The sequence below is a fragment of the Phycodurus eques genome, chromosome 8 (assembly GCF_024500275.1).
Source record: "Phycodurus eques isolate BA_2022a chromosome 8, UOR_Pequ_1.1, whole genome shotgun sequence".
NCBI lineage: Eukaryota > Metazoa > Chordata > Actinopteri > Syngnathiformes > Syngnathidae > Phycodurus > Phycodurus eques.
In genome coordinates this window covers 10,707,991-10,728,848 of record NC_084532.1, presented here as the reverse complement: position 1 = coordinate 10,728,848, position 20,858 = coordinate 10,707,991, and the positions used below count along the sequence as shown (strand labels likewise).

Below are 20,858 nucleotides of genomic sequence, written 5' to 3'. Positions count from 1 at the left end.
ACAAGTCCGGAGAGAACACGCCAACTCCACACAGAGAACCCTGAACTTTAGAACCTTGAGGGAGACGTGCTAACCAATATTACACTATGCTGCGTCGTCTGGCATCACAGTGAAAGATGAAAGAAAATCACCAGAATAAGGCTGAGCCGACAAAATTATTATATCAATTTACTAAAATAAAATGCCAGGGTATGTAATTTTACTGTAACTTTACAGTCAATTTACCATACCTAAAAACATTCTTAATGCATTTTATACATTTTCACTTATCTCCGTGGTTAGAAACACCACTGCTGTCATTGTTTGTTGCTGAACGTGTCAGATATTTGCACTAATCAGACTCCTCCTCTTCCTCCCGCATTCTAAATGTAGGCCGCTTATGTGTATGTGCGGTTAGTAACTGTACTAAATCAAAGCGACCCATGCACAGCCATGGCCCAGAGGGTGGTTGGTTTACAGTGGGGCTGCCTCGTGTCTCTCCCTGGTCCTTCAGCTGCTGCCACCTGTCACCCTAACCTAACACCCTTCTATTGCCGCTATATACGCTTGCTTGGCAAGGACCAGTGATCTCGCCCCCCTCCTCTCACCTCTGACCCAGCGGAGGAGGAATTCCTTCCACTTTACCCCATGGGCCTTGATGTTGACCAACATCTTAAGTTTGCGCTTCCATCTCATTCATTATGACCGATACACACCAGCTCAGCAGTACCTTCACAAATAGTAGTTCTTAGCACAGTCTTCTTTAGTTATTAATGTTGTCATCCAGGTTATTTATGTCTGTATGTTAATGGTCTGCCCCATACCAGGCCTATGAGCCAATCTATCCTTTTGTTGCTTCTCTGAGAAGTTTCCATGGCTGTGAGTCAATATACAACTAGGCTGCTCAATGACAACTCTATATGACCAAGCTCCTCTTTAGAATCATAATATAGAGGGTCCGCAGTTTACGAGGTTCCCAACATACACTACAGTGTTTTGAGGTTGTGAACCGAGTGCAATGCAAGAATACGTCGTCATGCGGCACAAGGAGGCTTGCTCAGTTGCTGCCAAACCTTTGTGTTTTTCACTGATTGTTCTGTATTTATAGCCGAAAAGTGTTTTTCATACAAATATTCCTTGTAATTATGGCGTTACTGCTATCATGTCTGTGCTGATAAACTGGGAGAAATTCCATTGTTCTACTACATTATCGGGTGGAATGATTTGAGTCAGCCATCCGTAACCCTTTGCTGGTTGCCGATGAGGGCTAAATATACAGCATGCACTCCAACTGGAAGTAAACATCATGATTATATAAAGGTAGTCAGGGACTGAAGGTTAAAAACATGCTTTTATTATCCGTCTGTTTAAACTGGGTTTTAACCTTTTGTTTTAAAATGTGTAGGAATAAAAAGAAGAAAGTATGATTAAAAAGAGCAATGTGAAAGGGTGTGTTTAGCAGAAATGACTGAATATTTGCTTCCTCCTTTTGAAGATTTAGAGCTAAACCGTGATTTTAACGGTGAGGACTATGAGTACGAGGACGAGGCCAAGCTTGTTATATTTCCAGACCACTTCGAGATCCCCTTACCAAATATTGAGGAGTTACCCGCTCTGGTCAGTGAGTCCGGTGTGTTTTCATGCATGTTATAGGAAGGGTGCACTCAGTGGCTTTCACCTTTGTTCCACTCAAAGTGAGTCTAATATCGACACAGCGTCACTCCATTACATGCTTTGTAGGTTGGTTTGTGTTTTGTGAACACAAGCACTGTTGAAACCACTAAGTGCACAACCAATACACTCACTGGCCACAACATTAGGTACACCTTCTCTATGTAACTGCATCCAATAGAAAGCTGTAGCAATAATTCTGCCTCCACAGATTTAAGGTTTTAAGTGAGTAGTATCAACAACTTTATTGTTGTGGTTGTTGTTCACAGTGGTGTACTACTGCACCACATTATACGGACATAACGTTTATAATACAAATATGAAACAGTGAAAACAGTGTAAAAGCATCGTTCTGATTGCTCTTGTATTGATCACATTAAATTGTGTAGGTGTACCTAATGACGTGGCCTGTTTTGTTTCTTGCACGCACGGAGAATGCATTCAAATTTCCTTTTATTTCAATGTCTTATGTCATATTTTTGTTCTCAGGCTAGACGTTTTAGTGTTAGAATGCTGCAACATCGTTCAACACATCTTCTCTTTGTAAAGCTTATGTTGTGTGTAACTTGATTGTTTTGCTATTGGTCACAGCAACAAAATGTCCTATTAAGAAACAAAGTGATATGTAATTTATACTGTATAATGTGGCTTCACTTTTTCCTCTGCCCCATCCAGGTAACCATCGCCTGTGATGCATTGCTCAATGCGCCGTCGGCCTACAAAAAGCAGGAGCCTGAATCCTGGGAGGAGGAGATCCAGGTATCCAGACATGCCAGAAGTCTTAGACAGTTGGACAATGGAGTCAGAATCCCCCCCAGGTAGGACAACCACCAGCCAGCCATATAAAGAGACTGATGGGACCTTACGTTTCTTTATTAGTTCCGTCATATTTTCTAAAATCTTGGCCTTTTTTAATTGGGAAAATGTAATTTTATGTATTAAAGTTTCCCATTTGGCGGCACAGTGGACGACTGGTTAGCACATCTGCCTCACAGTTCTGAGGACTGGGGTTCAAATTCCAGCTCCGCCTGTGTGGAGTTTGCATGTTCTCCCCGTGGCTGCTCCTCCCACATCCCCAAAACATGCGTGGTAGGTTGATTGAAGACTCTAAATTGCCCATAGGTGTGAATGTGAGTGCGAATGATTGTTTGTTTATATGTGCCCTGCGATTGGCTGGCGACGAGTTCAGGGTCTACCCCGCCTCTCGCTCGAAGACAGCTGGGATAGCGTCCAGCACGCCCGCGACCCTAGTGAGGATAAGCGGTACAGTAAATGGATGGATGTATTTTTGTATTATCCTGTTTGTTTGCAATTACGGATGACAGCAGGGCGTATTAACAAACAGGTGTCTGGATAATTCATTGATAACACTAAAATGACACCAGTCTCATTCCTATCGACAGTGGCTGGAAGTGTCAGAAGTGCGAGATGAGAGAGAACCTGTGGCTGAACCTGACGGATGGCGCCATGCTCTGCGGCAAGTGGTTCTTTGATGGCAGCGGGGGGAACGGACACGCTCTGGACCACTACAAAGAGACCAAACACCCGCTGGCTGTCAAACTGGACACCATCACTCCAGATGGAGCAGGTCTGATACTGCTGACGTCTTGGTTTGAGCTATCATCCAAAAACAGGAGAGTGTTTCGTCTGTCTTCTAATTTGGTATAAACTGGAAAACCTCATCAAATCAACATTATTAATGTCTTAGTACGGGAGTTATCAAAGCTTTTACAACAATTGCCTCCTAAAAAGGACTTAGCTCTGCAAGTACCACCATCATGACCAACATTAAAATATTGTAGCATAATAGGCCCAAGTGTTCATCAAGAACGAGGTAGTTTTTTCCCCCCAAAAAGTATATTTAATATTATTGTAAGCCACTGTAATGTTATGCACAGTATGAACACAGTGTAAATGTAAGGAAAAAAAATGTAGGAAAAAAAAACTACTTAAAAAAACAATTAAACTCTCATCAATTGCACATAAAAGTGTACCTAAATAAATGTTTTAAAACAGGCATTTTTTAAACATTAAATGCAAATGTATGGCACTTACAGCCGAACGGTATTCAGGCAGTGATACTTTCATGTACCACTAGAGGGAGGCTTCAGATAACTCATTCATTCATTTTCCGTACCGCTTCACTGGGGTCGCGGGCGTGCTGGAGCCTATCACAGCTGACTCTAGGCAGTACATCCTAAACTGGTCACCAGCCAATCTCAGGGCACATATAAACAAACAACAATTCCACCTCACATTCACACCTATGGGAAATTTAGTGTCTTCAGTTACCCTACCATGCATGTTTTTGGGATGTGGGAGGAAACCGGAGTACCTGGAGAAAATCCATGCCGGCACGGGGAGCACATGCAAACTCCACACATTTTAACCCGGGTCCTCAGAACTGTGAGGCGAATGTCCTAACCAGTCGTCCTCTGTGCCGCCGCTTCAGTTAACTCTTTGCAGAAAATACAGTGAAACCTCTCATTTCGAACCAGGCGTTTTTTCCACAGGAGGCATATTTTGCATTTTTTTATCCAGTGAGTTCCCACGTCTTAATAACATTTCTTTGACATACTTTCATCAAAATACCCCAAGGATAAAGAACTATAGCACACTTAAGGACCCCGTGGAGGCAGCGTTTCATCTCCAAGCTGCTGAATTACGCTTGTCAATTAGTGTAGCAGTGTGGTGGATGAGATCGCCAAACACAAATAGCCCACACCCCCACATCGACAACTAGCTGAACATTCGAGTCTGTGCCAGTTATCAGAAGCTAGTGCTGATAAAACTGTTTGGTACTGCAAATGGGGTGGTTATTGTGTAAATTAGTCCCACTGTTCGTACCAGCGAAGTAAAGAATTGCTCTCTCACAGACACATTTTCAGAAGTAGGCAGATAACAAAAGATGTACTTGGTTGTTTATTTCACACTTGATATGTGGACTTACAGTCCAGAGACTGAACTACTTTTATCCAAACAATTTCTATACAAGTCCATTTTCCATAATATGCCCCATTTTCAGACACTGGCTGACCTTTGTATTTAGAATCCTTTTCTCCCTTCGGAGAAATCGTTATTGAACAAACTCAGTTGAAGGTCAAACTGTTATAAAACCTTTTATCCACTGTACAGGTAATGTTTCAAGTAACATTTTAACATTCTTAACATTCTTACAAATGCAAAAATATGTTTGCCATTATTTAATTTGAAGATATAAAAGCAATCATTTGTGTTCTCAATTTTGATGATGATTCATGGACGGGGTGACAAACATCCAGCCTGAGGGAGCTTACTGCTTGTGCTTAGGAAGTGAGTTACTTCATGGCTGAAAAGGACTAACTGAACCCCTGGTTTCAGATGTCTATTCGTTTGAGGAAGAGGAAGCTGTGTTGGACCCGCACATATCAGAACACCTGTCTCACTTTGGAATAGACATGCTACAGATGCAGAAAAAAGTAAGTCAACATGGCTTTGATACACACAATCTGTCCGCAGATAAAAAGCACTGAATGGCGTGGCCTTCGCTGCCCCCTCAGACAGAGAATGGCCACCACACAGACAACAACGCCCGGCCACGGGTCAGCGAGTGGGAGGTGATCCAGGAGTCCGGCATGAAACTGAAAGCGGTCTACGGTTCCGGTTACACGGGCATCAAAAACCTCGGCAACAGCTGCTACCTCAGCACAGTCTTGCAGGTCCTCTTCAGCATCCCAGACTTCCAGAGGATGTGAGTATACACAAAAGGCTTCACTGCAAGACATTGTTTAATGGGTATTCTAGTAAAAAAAAAAATTCTCATAGGAACTACTGTGAATCTATTTGTTTTGGTCTCCAACCATCACATCACAAAACCTTTATTAACTGCACAGTCAAAACCTTTAACTGCACAGCCAAATGTTTTATGTAACTTTTAACATTTGTAACTGGCACACAATCATAAACATCTTAACAGTGTAAAATACACCTAATAGAAATACAATAAAGTAAAACTACTCACCGTTTACAGACACTTGACAGACTTCTAAGACAGAACAGTGGTGCTTTAAATACGAGTTCACTTTGAGCTGTGACCACGCTCATAACTCAAAACACAAATCTCAAATCGTCTTTCCCCATTGAAATGAGTGAAAATGCCATTAATACATTTGAACCTCCCCAAAAAAAATTTCAATTAACATGTTTTAATATGTTAATGTTTTTTAATAAGAAAAATAGCACTATAATTGTGTACTTAAAAAAATACACTTATGACATAATTAAATAGAATGTAAAAAATAAAAAGTTTCACAACTGACTCTGTAAGCTGCAGTAATATTTTTTGTCATTTTTTGCAAAGGAAAATAATATAGGCCTGTGAGTGTTGCTGTATTGTCTGTGTACATTTATTGCTTAATCATTTCTGTTCCAATATCCATTGCTTGAAGGGTTACAACAATGTGTCTCATAGATGCGGTTTGTTTGTCTGTCAATGGCGTTTTGCATTGTTTGTTGGCATTAAGCTAAACTGACGTTATTAATGCAAAGCAATTTGATTGTTTTAAATACACAGCATGTAATTATCTTAGTTTTATGTTTCGTTTCACTGTAAACGTCAACTGGCAATGGCATTAAACAGAAGAATTGGTCACTATCTGTCCCATTGACGAATGGATGTACAATGTGTTGTCCATCCATCCATCCATCCATTTTCTGAGCCGCTTCTCCTCACTAGGGTCGCGGGCGTGCTGGAGCCTATCCCAGCTGTCATCGGGCAGGAGGCGGGGTACACCCTGAACTGGTTGCCAGCCAATCGCAGGGCACATACGAACAAACAACCATTCGCACTCACAGTCATGCCAACGGGCAATTTAGAGTCTCCAATTCATGCATGTTTTTGGGATGTGGGAGGAAACCGGAGTGCCCGGAGAAAACCCACGCAGGCACGGGGAGAACATGCAAACTCCACACAGGCGGGGCCGGGGATTGAACCCGGGTACTCAGAACTGTGAGGCTGACGCTCTAACCAGTCGTCCACCGTGCCGCACAATGTGTTGTTTTATTTTAAATTTCCCTAATGTGCCAATTTTAACTTCAGTTTAAGTCACTGTTGTCATATTAATATAAACTGCTGAATCAAAAACATTCAAAATATCAAATTGGTGAGCTATGATAGACACTGATATTCAGATATTCTCCAAAAGACCTTATTGGAGGGATTACCAATGCACAATGCAGCACATCCAGACCGTGACTCGGGTGCAGATACCATAGGAGTAAAAATATGAAATTAGAAATGATTAACTCTTTATTTTCCAACAAAAAGAAAGTCTCATGTGTGTGTATAACACTTATTTGAATCTGTAGGTACGTCGGGAACCTTCAGAGGATATTTGACTATTCACCCCTTGACCCCACACAGGACTTTGCCACGCAAATGTAAGTGACTCCAGCTCTACACAATGTAGATTTATGAGCAAACTAGTAAGAATTGGCAATTTTGCAATAACGCACATGTATGATTTAGTCTAGAAGCTTTTCCTACAGCATGTCCGAGTAACTCTTGCTGTACTAACGTCCCAGAAGTAAGTAGATAAGATTTGCATGAGAAGAAATGTAATGCTTACTCGTCAGTCAGGAAAGGTTTAGGCCTTTATACGGCAAGGAACCGTATTTGGTCACTTAAGTGCAGTGACGCCGGTAACGCGTTACATACTCAGAAAATTCGGTCGGGTAACATCAAAAATAATCTAACACGTTACTTTTTATATAAGAGTAATAGGATTACAATTACTTTGATATCTATGCCAAAAGTTACTTTTTTGTTTATGAGAGCCCGAGCTTAATATGCTTTAGATTCTAAAATATGTTATTACCACTTAGACAACTACAGGTAATTATCATTAACAAACTACAGTTTTTGGTGACATGAGTCACTACGAATATATCATGAAATAAAACAGAATTGTAGTATAATTTAATGTTACTGTATATCATTAGAAATGAAATGTAATAAAGAATGATAATAATACATTTGGAAAAAGTCCCAAATAGCTTGAAGGCAGGCAGACCGTCTAACATCTTGCAGCTAATCAGTGAAAAATTATTATTAACTAGGATGATATTGAAATATGGAAGAGTGGACCGCGCGTCTGCCTCAGAGTTCTGAGGTTCCGGGTTTGAATCTCGGCTCCAGCCTTCCTGCGTGTTTGCGTTTTCTCTGGGTGCTCTGGTTTCCCCCCAAAACATGCTTCTTCGATCGATTGAAGACTACAAATTGTCCACATGTAAGTGTGACTGGCTGGTTGGTCTGCGATTGGCTAGTGACCAGTCCAGGGTACCTCTCACCCAAAGTCAGCTGGGATAGGCTCCAGCTCACCCACGACGCTAGTGGGAATAAGCGGTATAGAAAAAATTAAAACAAGTACATTGTAAAAATGTAAAAAAAAAAAAAACAAGTACATTGTAAAAATGTAATATTACACGTGTATTAATCCAGAAATGGCAAGTGAACACTGGGTAAATTGAGATAAGATGTTATAAAACAACTATTTACCATAAACTGATGATCTGACAGGTGAAGACACCATGTAAAAATAGAACAAAGTGTAATTTATGCTGTCCTATTTTTAACCGTGTTTTGTCCAACAGGGCTAAAGTGGGCCATGGGCTCCTCTCAGGGCAGTACTCCAAACCACCCGTGAAATCTGAGCTCATTGAACAGGTGATGAAAGAAGAATACAAGGTATTAAACTGGGTATGTTCAGCTCCACAACTGGCCGCGTAGCCCACACAAGCATGCTACTAGTCAGTGCCAGCAAACAACTAATTTCACTGAAATGCTACTGGATGCCATGTATGTGCAGTGTTGGGGAGTAGTAACTAATTACATGTAATGAGATTATGTAATTCAAATAGAATATCCATCCATCCAATCCATTACATTACATTACTGGGAGAAAATGTATACCGTTAATTAATTTACAGTTGCTTTTGGAAATTTCTGTGATTACAATTTTAGTTACATTTGAAAAATAGCCCCAAAACCTCAGATTTGTTTTCATATCACTTCATCCTTCTAAAGCCGACACATGTGATTGGCTGTCTTTGGTCATATGCTATTCTTGTGGCGCAATCTATTAGTTTGTCTGAGATTTTGAAAAAGGTTCGACACAGAGTTACACGTTTGAACACATAAAAAAGAACACTGACCTTTGGACAGTTTCATCTTTATAATTTTGCACTTTTTATGGAACGTTCACTCATCTTGTTTGTCTTATGAACCGATATTGTGCACATTTGTCAATAGTTCAACATGGCATCATTTTTTTCCACATGCTGTACACATACAGATTTATGCAATAAACACATTTTTTCCATCATTTACATTTCATCATGTTTTGTTATCAGTTATTATTTGTGTAAAGAACAAATAAGTGCTTAATTCCAAAATAATAACTTTTAGCTTTTAGTCCACCATTTCAGAAGAAACAAAAGTCTTATTCAAAATGAAGAAAAGTAGTCAAAATGTAATCAAATGTAATTTGTTATATAACTTTGAGAAAGTAATTGAAATAGTTACACTACTATTACATTTTCAACAGGCTAACTTCTAATTTTAACCAATTATATTGCCAAAGTAATCTTGGCAACGCTGTTTATGTGGGAACAAGTCTCTCTCGCTTTCATTCAGTTTGCTGTTTGTGACGCAGAGCCTGAGTGACACAAACCAATGCATGCTTTTTAGAATGTGCTTGCACCATCTTTCACTCTGTCTGAAAATAGCTGTTGGCTGCAATGCCACATTTGCAACTCAAAGCGCTTCCGAAGACAGCTGTCGTGGTTCCACTTGCACCATTGGGGTCTTTTTTTTCTTTCCGCTTTCTTTATTTTGCTCTTTAAATGTTTCTTCCACTATGTTGTCAACACTGCATCGTCCCTTCTCTGTATGTGCCTGCCAGCTCCCTACTTCCCTTGTGCTCTCGCCTACCTGTGTCATGAAGTCACTACTTTTTTTCCCCACTGCGTGGTACTTACAAGTGCCCCAACTAAGGAGTTCTTTTCGAGCCCCAGCTGTTGCTTGGTTGATTTTTGTTTTTGTGTTTTAAGCCGAAATTTGAGGTCAGAGTGGGGAGTCGGGGTCACAAATGCACTTTCAGCCACTTATTTAATGGCGCAAACTGTCAAACGCACAAATACAAAATGAAAACACTTGCAAGGAGCTGCTATCTCACGCCAAGACGCTCACACTTTACTCTAACCGGCCAGCAAAACTCCAGCTCCTGACATTTTTCACCAGGCCACACCCCTTAAAGGTACACTGTCAACACACACATACTACAGTACATACAGTATGACACTTTATAAAACCAGTTATTCCTGTACATTCTCTTTAGTTTTATTATGTTTTGTATGAAACAGTGCTATTTTTCTTGATTTAAAAACATCCAAAAATTGTGGTAATTTTTTACGGTGGGCGAGAACAGATTAATGGCACTTCAATTAATTTCCATGGGGAAAATTGAGTGACAAGTTTGGTCATGGATGAATTAAGATGGTAAGTCAAGGTACCACTGTACCAGTGCCCTTCCCTTCTATCATTTGATGATACGTGACAATAAATGACAAAAAATAAACGCACAATCTACCATGAACTTACGTTTTTGCTGTGCCGCAGCGCTGGGTGCTTCAGTATTGCACTCCACAGTCGTCACTTTGCTGCAATGTTGCGCTCTAAAGTCTCCTGAGTAAAATTTGTCTCCTTAACGTTTCTTAGTGTCTTGTCCCAACTGTTGACTTCAATGCGGCATTGTTTTTGCAGTTACCTGCGGTACTATTTTGACGTGGAAAACTAATGCCAGTACTCTGCAGTGGAAAAGTTGTCATAGTTTTCCCCAAAATGGCTTCTAATTGTATCCAGTCAAGATACAATCACAATTTCATTCGGAACACTTGTTTCGTGTGTTTTTAAAAAGCACAACTACTTTTGCAGACTTTAAGAAACCATCATCTTCCCAAACTGTCAGGATGTGAAAAGCCATTAAAGCATTATGGTAGCCGGTGACCTAGGAAGTGAATTTGCTTTAATCCTCATCAGCTTCAGTAATTGATGACTCGGTGGGGGTCATCCTCCACGTGATGGTATAGATCAGGTCTGGACACATAATGAATGACAGCTGAGCGAGAGAGGCTGTGGCTGGCAGTGTTGGCCGTTCGAATGTAAAATTAGGATTCAACTCTTTTGAACAGCTTGTATCAATCCCACAAATAGATTGTCATATATATTAACAGTGAGGTTTTATTCCCTTCCTTTAGTTACCACTTCTGTTATTAATGGAGAACAAATCACCACCAGTTAGGTTTGGCAGGGGGTCCTGTTCTGCACAGTCACTGTGTGTAATGCTGATTCTTTTTCTTCCAGCAACAACAAAAAGGCATCTCCCCCCGGATGCTGAAGGCTCTAGTCGCCCGAGGACATCCGGAGTTTTCCTCCAACAGGCAACAAGACGCACAAGAGTTCTTCTTGCATATGATCAACTTGGTGGAGGTGAGTTGGACTTAACATCCACATCCACCTAGAAACCTTTCTATTATCCTGACTGGGACCTGACACCTTCTTCTAACTGTTTGTAATTCTAGATTCAGTTAGCATATTCTGTTGTAAACACAACCAAAAACTCTCCTCCGTGGATAGCTGTCAAAATTTTTCGGGGTAGAATTAATGCTTGTGTGAGTTCCATTACCTCTCACACCGACTGTAAAATACAGTTATTATAGAACTATGGCATAATCAATCGGTCTTTAAAGAGTTGGTCTGTTGTGTGGAAATGACTGGTAATTAATCATGTCTATGAAGCAATTGAGGCAAAATGGAGTGCTTGCTGCTGTTGATTGTGTCTCAACTAGTTTGCTGTCTAAATAAGGGCAACATGACGTCAGCTATGGGACGAGGAGCAACATCCGCAGCATTATTCTGATAAGTACGGCTCTGGCAATGAAAAAGGAGTTCAGAACTTTAAGAGTGATTCTCCCATCCCAATAAAGATGAAGATCCACCCAGCTTTTCCTCACTAGGGTTGCGGGTATGTGGGAGCCTATCCCAGTTTGGCAGGAGGCGGGGTACACCCCTTCCCCGTTTGGCAGGAGGCGGGGTACATCCCTTCCCATGGGCTCACCACCTGTGGGAGGAGCAAAGGGGGTCGGGTGCAATGTGAATGTGGAGGTGGCTGAAGGCTGGGACCTTGGCGATCTGATCCCCGGCTCTTGGGACGTGGAGTGTCACCTCTCTGGCAAGGAAAGAGCCTGAGCTGGTGTGCAAGGTTGAGAAATTCCGAGTAGATACTGGATAGTCGGGCTCACACCCACGCACAAGTTAAACTCTGGTACCAGTATTCTTGACAGGGGTTGGACTCTTTTCCACTCTGACGTTGCCCATGGTGAGAGGGGCCGAGCAGGTGTGGGCATACTTATTGCCCCATGGCTCTGTGCCTGTACGTTGGGGTTCACCCCAGTAGAAGAGAGGGTTGGCCGCAGTTCGATTATCGACTTTGTAGTCGTGTCATCGGACTTGCGGACGCATGTCTTGGACACTCAGGTGACGAGAGAGGTGGCGATGTTCATTGATCACCACCTGCTGGTGTGTGTGTTGTGTTGGCTGGTGGGGGAGGATGCCGTTCCGACCTAGCAGACACAAATGTATTGTTGGGTTCTGCTGGGAAAGTTTCAACTCTCACCTCCAGGAGACATTGAGTCCAGTGGACCATGTTCCGTGCCTCCATTGTTGAGGGGCCCCACAGGGAGCTGTTGCTGTAAGGTGGTTGGTACCTGTCATGGCGGCAATCCCCATACCCATTGGTGGACACCAGCAGTGAAGTCAAGTCAAGTTGAAGGAGGAGTCCTATTGGGCCTTTTTTGCCTGTGGGTCTCTGGAGGCAGCTGATGGGTACCAGCTGGCCAAGCGGAACGTAGCTTTGGTGGTCACTGAGGCAAAAACTCAGGCACGGGAGGAGTTTGGTGACTTCAGGACAGCTTTGAGGAAATTCCGGTCCACCATACGATGTCTCAGGAAGGGGAAGCAGCGTACCATCAACACTGTATATAGTGGGGACGGGATGCTGCTGACCTCAACTCGTGACGTTGTGAGTTAGTGGGCCAAATACTTTGAAAACCTCCTCAATGCCACTGACACGCCTTCGTTTGAGGAAGCAGAGTCTGGGGACTCTAAGATGGGCTCTCCTATCTTTATGGTTGAGATCACCGAGGTGATTAAAAAGCTCCCCGGTGGCGGGGCCCCGGGGGTGGAGGAGATCCGCCTGAAGTAATGTGCATATTTTTGGAATGTGTGAGGAAGCCGGAGCAAACTCCACACAGGGTTGACTGAGCCAAGATTCGAACCCTGAACCTTGAACTGTGACGCAGAACACTGTGCTGCTGCCAATAAAATATAATTATTCATTAAACGATTCTTTTACCCCAGTTTTACACATGGTTGAACAAGGACATTTTGTGCAATTCCCATCACTAACTAGAATGATAATATAACAGTATATATTATGTAATGTAGTAATTGTAATCCCTCAAGGGGAAATTAATATCTTGAATAGATTTAATGAAAAAGACAGATGATTAAACTGCATCCTATTGGTCTATAGAACTGCTGGAAAATACTCCCAACATTAGCACAGACTTTCCAGATCATTAATATTTCATAATTCCCAGCACCTTATGTTGACAGAATGACAGCAGTGTCGTTAACTGACTCCAGGGAGGCACACTGATGCACTGTAAATAACACAGCACACACCACATCAGTGTATCTACATAAACCCCATCATCACTACCGTATATATCTGCAGAGGAACAGTACGAGCTCAGAGAATCCGAGTGACGCCTTCCGCTTCCTGGTGGAGGAGCGAGTCCAGTGCTGCCAGACACGCCAGGTTCGATACACTCAGCGGGTGGATTACTGCATCCAGCTGCCGGCCCCCATCGAAGCCGCAACCAATCGAGGTAAGGGAGACCCGTGTACTTGATGCCAGAAACAGCACACACGAACGTGTGTTCAATTCAAGTTCCATAGGGGGCAGACTGACAGAACTGCAGTCTGTGCCTTGAGATATGAGTTGAATGTAACTCAAAACGAAATCATCTTTCCCCATTGAAATGAATAGAAATGCCATTAATCCGTTACAGCCCCCCCAAAATAAATTCTTAAAGGCAATTACCCACAGAGGAGAGTGCTGCCACCTAGGGGAAGTATAAGACAGACATACGGATATCCGGTACAGGAGACTCAGCTTCTCTCCTTGCTTCTCAGTACGGCAGTAATTAGTTATGAGTAATTAGTTGTTCTTCACATAGGATAACGAATATATGCCTGTCCATTCTATGTCTGTTGATGTAGTCATTCAAAATTTGAAAAAGTAATCAAAATGGAAGCAAATGTAATTCGTTATATTACTTTGAGAACGTTTTCAACAGGGTGACTTGTAATTGAAATCAACTACATTTCCAAAGTAATCTTCCCAACACTATCAACGTGTCAGTAGTACTTTTTGTACGGTACTTGTTCTTCTCCAAGAAGAACGGCAAAATGAACGGCAAAATTCACAACAGGTGTTTGAGCCATGAATCAACCAATAGATTTCCACTTCTAAGCTATTGTGTGACTCTTCCAGTCTCTCTGTAATCCACTTGCAACCTGCTGATGACACTCTTAAGATCAATGGCCACTTCCCTCTGAGAACATCCTGTTTGAAGCCTCGCAATGGCCAGATACTGTTGCTCAATTGATCGGTCTCATGATGTCCAAACAACATGATGAAGAGGACTGTTCAAATACCAATTCTAATTGAACGAGTAACTGTATTAGTCCATTCATGGACCTGTTGTGAATTTTGCTGTTCAGTTCTTTGTGAGACCACAGCAAACCTGAAACATTGAACAGTTGGACATGTGCATTCAAAAAAGATTTCAACTTTCGAAGTTCGCCCTTGACGTTATAGTGCATTTTAGGCTCATCTTGAAAGCCCGGTGTCCCTAATTTTCTCGAAGTAGTGTATGTTACAAGAAAAATGTAATCCATCAGTGACTTAAGTTTTATTACTTGCTACTCAACAAATTCTACCATTTCCCAGCGAGTGCTAAGGGTAGACCTCCACCAAGGCAACATTTGGGGGGAACAAATCTGGATCCTTGTAACAGGTTCTTTATTGGCCCATGCTACGTCGCCACAAATTTTGTGCAAACGTGTTGATCACATCTGTCTAATACCAACAAATATTAATAAACTGTGGTGATAAACAAACCACAAAAATAACCCTGTACTTAATGAAATGTAGATGACCTCATTAACAAAGTGGTATTTTCTGTATTTATACAGTTTCAAAGTTGCTAAAATTGGTCTTTCTTCCCACCAGAGGAGCTGTTGGCTTACGAGTGCAAGCGGAGGGAAGCTGAGGAGAATATGAGACCCCCCCCAGAGCCGGTGAGGGCTCGCATCCCTTTCACCGCCTGCCTGCAGGCCTTCACTGAGCCCGAGAACGTTCCAGACTTCTGGAGTTCGGCGCTGCAGGCCAAGTCTGCTGGAGTCAAGTAAGCTACCCGCATATTAAATCCTCAATTTAATATGCTTTAATTTGTCATCCATTTTTTTCCTCAGAACATCTCGCTTCGCCTCATTTCCAGAATATCTGGTGCTCCAAATCAAGAAATTCACATTTGGAGTTGACTGGGTGCCAAAGAAACTAGGTAACTGTTGGAGGGTTAATCTACTTTTTCTTATTTACATTCCTCTTTGGTCCTCCAGCTTCATTTGTGGCCAGGAAGTTGCACTCACACTGTCTGATTGTTGAGGAGCTGAAGTGTCTTATATGCGAGAATGAACTCTCACTGAACTCTTTGGGACTTACCCGTTGTGTGTAAAAATGCGTACACAATAGCTATGTTCTAATGCAGTGGTTCCTAACAAGTGTGCCATGGGAAATTATCCAACGTCCTTAAATAAGGACAATTTAGAGTCTTCAATGAGGGAGGAAGCTGGAGTACCTGGAGAAAACCCGCGCAAGTACGGGGAGAACATGCAAACGCCACACAGGAATGCTTGGAGCCAAGATTTGATTCCCCAGCCTCAGAAATGTGAGGTGAATGTGCTCACCCCTTTTCACTGCGCTGCCACACTATAATATGATCATCATATTTAAACGCATCCTTGCGGGAGGAGCTAAGGTGCACGGCTCGAGGACATAGGTGGTTGCAAATAAAATGAGAATAAGATTTACCAGTGTTGTTAATCGGGAAGACGGCATTGTCTCTCAAACGTCCAACAGAGGGCAGCAGTGTTTCATAGGGCACACATACTGTGGAAATCCGGGGTTATTTATGTTCAGTTTGAAATCTAATCTCAGAACATCATTTTTTGAAACTTTAAAATTAAATCACATTAGAAAAAGCAGCAGAGTGAGCTTTAGTTAGCACATCTGCCTCACAGCCTAAAGGTTCTGGGTTCGAATCTTGGCTCTGGCATTTCTGTGTGGAGTTTGCAAGTTCTACTTGAGCTTGTGTGGGTTTTCTCCGGGTATTCGAGCTTCCTCCCGCATCCCCAAAACACACGTTAGGTTCATTGAAGACTAAATTGTCCATACAGGCATGTGTGGTTGTGAGTGTAAATGCTTGTTAGTCTATATGTGCCCTGCTATTGACTCGCGACCAGTCCAGGGTGTACCTCGCCTATCTCCCAAAGTCAGCTGTGACCAATGAGGACAAGCACTGTAGAAAATGGATGCCTGGCTAACTAAAAAAAAAAAGAAAAAAAAGAAAAAAGACTTCCCCTGCATTTGACATCACCAACAAGAAGGATGGTTTTAGTACAAGTACAAATGTTTCTAATGTGTTTGTGTGTAGATTTGGGCATAGATGTTCCAGACTTCCTGGATTTGAGCCGTCTCCGGGCCACAGGGCTGCAGTCAGGTGAAGAGGAGCTCCCTGACCTGATGCCACCCATTGTGCTGCCTGAAGACATGAGAGGTATTAAAATATACATGCACAAACCTAAATATAGCTCTAACATAGCAGAGTTTTTGTGACTACACAACGCCAAAGTTATGTTTTATGACTGCACTGCACGTTACCTACTCTGCTTTACATGGCTCTAGTTCTACATTTTAGGATACATGGCTAGAAATTATACAAATAAACACACATCAACGTTAGCTTACTGTTGTTGTGCCTTTGCTTGGAGAAAGTTACAGTATTATACTCCACAGTCTCCACATTGCTGCAGCAGGCCTCTTTGCCAAAAGGTGAATACACGGGACCCTCATTCTCCTCTAATGTGGTTATCTGTAGGGCTGCATGATAATGGAAAAATTAACATTGCAATTTTATACAATATCGATATTGTAATGTGAAATAATACAGGATCAGTGTTGGGAAAGTTCATTTTCTACTAGTTCAAAGTTCAGTTCATCGTTCCAAAAATGGACAAACTCAGTTCATAGTTTATAATTCAAAATTTTGAACTAACTTCACCGGTCCAAAAATGAACTAGTTCGTAGTTGCTGATGGGCTATTACCCTCAAAATACTGGCATTTCATCTTCCCATTGTTGCATTGTCTTCTGGAAGCTCCTCCTGTCCACCGAGAGCCTGTCTCACCTCTTCCCGAAAAGCTGCACAACACTCGTCCTGTCTCAGCTTCCACCACATGGTTCTCTTCTCTGCCTTTGTCTTCCTAACCTTCCTCCCCACCACCAGAGTCATTTTACACACCACCATCCTATGCTGTCGAGCCACACTCTCCCCTACCACAACCTTACAGTCGGTAACCTTCAGATTACATCGTCTGCACAAGATGTAATCCACCTGCGTGCTTCTACCTCCGCTCTTGTAGGTCACCCTATGTTCCTGCCTTTTCTGGGAAAAAGTGTTCACTACAGCCATTTGCATCCTTTTTGCAAAATCTCTCACCATCTGTCCCTCCATGTTCCTTTCCTGGATGCCGTACTTACCCGTCACTTCTTCATCACCCCTATTACCTTCACCAACATGTCCATTACAATCTGCACCAATTACGACTCTCTCTCTGTCTGGGATGCTCAGAACTACTTCGTCTAGCTCCTTCCAGAATTTCTCTTTCACCTCTAGGTCACATCCTACCTGTGGGGCACAGCCGCTAATCACATTATACATAATCTATTCTTATCCTACAAAACAAAATAAAATTCCATATTATCATAGTGTGATGATACAGTGTTTTAACTTAACCATTCTATTACAAATAATAATTTTCTTCGTAATCCATTTGTACATTTATGGAATGTATTACAAAAGAACACATTCACTCCCATATACGCAGTGTCCCTGAACACACCTCGCACACTCACGCAGCTGCCGTGTGCCTGCCGACTTTCATTCTGAAGAGCGAAATAGGTAATGCAGCAGGTGTACCATCCTTTAATCTTTCGAGCATGTCCAAACAGGTTCCTCTCCTGGTCACTTTTAATATTACAGTTGATTCACTGTATATTACTGTACACCAACATCACTTACAGCAGACCCTGCGATGTCACTATTGCGCACACGTACGTCACGATGACGATGCGCGAACAACACATCGTGCAGCCCTGGTTGACTGTTATTTTTTGTTATTTAAAAGGTCCACATGACACCCCAAATTTAAAAAAAAATTATATTTATATTTAATGTCATTATGACGGTTGGGTTCAGTGTGGCATGGCCTTGATAGGTTCCCCATTTTCAAGTTGAAAACCGACCTGCGAGATTGTATGCTGTTTTTTAAATATTCTGTCATTTTCAGATCAGAAAGTGTCCATTTTATTCTCTTAGAAAAGCTCCAATGACTCAACCCCAGTAATCACGGGCAGTATACTCAAATAGGGAAAAATTTGCATGCTGGAAGACTGGTTAGCACATCCGCCTCACAGTTCTGAGGGTTGCTAAAAAAAATTATGTTTATCATTTGGACACCTCTTATTTAAACCATGCAAACTTTTTTGCCTCCTAAAATAATCTGAATCGAGAATCGTTTGGAACCGGAATCAAAATGAGGAACCGGAATCAGGACCGGAATCGCTCAAATTCAAACGATGCACAACCTTATACATACAGTATATTACATGTTTCTATTAATGACTGTAAAACAATCCAAAACATTTGAACGCAAGTATTACAAAAAGTCAAGTTTACACTTTTAATAGCTTCTGAAATTCATTTAGGTAGGCTCCCAAATTTCTTCTGCAATATAGAAAATCAGCTTGATACAAAAGTATAGAAGCAGAAAAGTCAATACAAATTTGGACTTACCAAGCAGTTTATTCCATTCATTTAGTTCTTATTGACTTGACTTGGACCTGAGAATTCTAACCATTAAACAGGCAAAACCATTTATAAAGATGCCTTGTAAAATGGAGCCTTAATTTGTCCCCCCAAACTCCCTTGGAGTGAGTCTCTCTCTCTCTCTCTCTCCCTCCCTCCCTCCCTCCCTCCCTTTCTCTGTCTCCCTCTCCCTCCCTACAAAACCTTTTTATTGCGGTTTAAGCAGAGGGACAAAAAGAGGTTAGGAAAAACAAAAAGTTCTTTTTCAGCACTTTTGCCGACTTTCTAAATCCCTGTTTGTATGATGAGTTATGTTTGCTGCAAATGATCCACTGCCCCCATTGTCCTCAGGCAGGCATGAGCAGTGATTAATCATGTTGACCCTCCTGTCACTCCCGCTACCCAAGACTCCCGTGCCTTATTGAGCACAAATGTTTGCCTTTATGCTACTTTATACACGTTCTTCCTGAGGTGAAGTAACTTGCAATATTTTCTAAATAATAAAGGTAATATAACAATACAGCATTTATGCGATCAATATATCTATGTTAATGAAGAAGGTAAGGTTTGCACATTAAGCATCCATAAAATGAAGAAACACTTTCATTAGTGAGAAAAAAAATCAGATTCACTTTAGAACATTCACACACAGGAGTCGTTCTCATATAATAGATTGCTCAGTCTTCTAAAAACATACGCATTCATTTGTTTGAAATGTCAAATAATATTAATAATATTTAAACAATATAATAGAATATTTACACTATCACCTGATTTTCTGACGGTTATGAGAGCTTGTAAAAAGTAGGTATGCCAACATACACTCGGGTCGAACAGTGCAATACCAGTGTACAATCCACCTGAGGGAAATGGGCCCGCAATTCTCAATTTACCTGGATATTTGAGGGGGCAATAACTCCCATCAAGGAATTATACCATTTCCATTCTCTTGTTGCAGCAGCAAAATGTGAAGAATAGATTGTCACGATAGTCAAACAGCAAGTAGTTTATTGTAATGTAAAACTCAAGAGCACTAATATAGTGTGAACAACCAATATGCAAAATGGCATTATGATGTACAGTACATTAGTACCTCCAAGTTGTTCTATTAAGTTTTCATAGGAATTAAGTGAATTAATATGTCATAATGTCATAAAATATTTATTAACTGTACAGGCAATGTTTTAGGTTACCTTTTAGTATAAAGTTGAAGTTAACCACTGTAAAACGGAACAAAAAAAAAAAAGAGTCCTGTGATATGTGTTACTTTAATTCAGCATTTTTTCACCTCAAATGAGTTATTTAAATGTTTGTATCCATGTTTTATTCATTTATTTTATTAAATAATTAGTTAATTGATTGTAAATGTTGTTGTGACTTTCAGCTTCTTCCATCTGGGGTTGCCACAGCGAGTCACTTACATGATTTGTTCACCACATTTTTTTACACTGGATGTCCTTCCTGGTGCAATCCAATAAGAGTTAAAAAAAAAAGGTTAAAGGAAAAGTTTGATATATACTGTACAGTGAACATTAGCCTATTTGCAGTACACTATTAATTGTTTTTCCTGTGAAATCTAGCCTTACCTTTTTTTTCCTGAAAACTCACCTTTTCACGGCTTTCGGCATATTTTTGTGCTATATTTGTAATGCCCTAGGATGCTAAAAAAAAAATGGAGCTAAAGCCTAATAGAGAAGTATTGATTTGTGTCAAGGAAATATGTTGAAGCGATGCATCTCTACTGAGAGATTAAGGTATTTTTTACGTCACTGAGGAGCTAAGTTTAGCCTGGGTTGTCAACGGAATTTAAGGGCCTATCTCACTGGCCTCGAGACTAGTTTGGCGACCTTATGGCGACTCGTGTCTCCGCTGGTTGCGATGACGTCTACGTAACTA

The 20,858-nt window shown here is 41.4% G+C and overlaps 1 protein-coding gene across 3 annotated transcripts in view; it reads left to right on the top strand.

The window, feature by feature from the left end:
• usp13 (ubiquitin specific peptidase 13) overlaps nucleotides 1-20,858 on the top strand; it is a 54,046-nt gene that overhangs the window by 13,767 nt on the left and 19,421 nt on the right. Inside the window, exons 4-15 of one of the 3 annotated variants that reach the window (XM_061683391.1) lie at nucleotides 1,475-1,596; nucleotides 2,326-2,468; nucleotides 3,054-3,238; nucleotides 5,011-5,108; nucleotides 5,190-5,380; nucleotides 6,997-7,068; nucleotides 8,281-8,353; nucleotides 11,051-11,176; nucleotides 13,485-13,638; nucleotides 15,048-15,222; nucleotides 15,290-15,378; nucleotides 16,531-16,653. In XM_061683391.1, coding sequence (XP_061539375.1) covers nucleotides 1,475-1,596; nucleotides 2,326-2,468; nucleotides 3,054-3,238; nucleotides 5,011-5,108; nucleotides 5,190-5,380; nucleotides 6,997-7,068; nucleotides 8,281-8,353; nucleotides 11,051-11,176; nucleotides 13,485-13,638; nucleotides 15,048-15,222; nucleotides 15,290-15,378; nucleotides 16,531-16,653 — 1,551 coding nt within the window. Of the gene's footprint in view, nucleotides 1-1,474; nucleotides 1,597-2,325; nucleotides 2,469-3,053; nucleotides 3,239-5,010; nucleotides 5,109-5,189; nucleotides 5,381-6,996; nucleotides 7,069-8,280; nucleotides 8,387-11,050; nucleotides 11,177-13,484; nucleotides 13,639-15,047; nucleotides 15,223-15,289; nucleotides 15,379-16,530; nucleotides 16,654-20,858 lie in introns of all 3 variants that reach the window. The other 2 variants (XM_061683390.1, XM_061683389.1) reach the window with 2 other exon arrangements.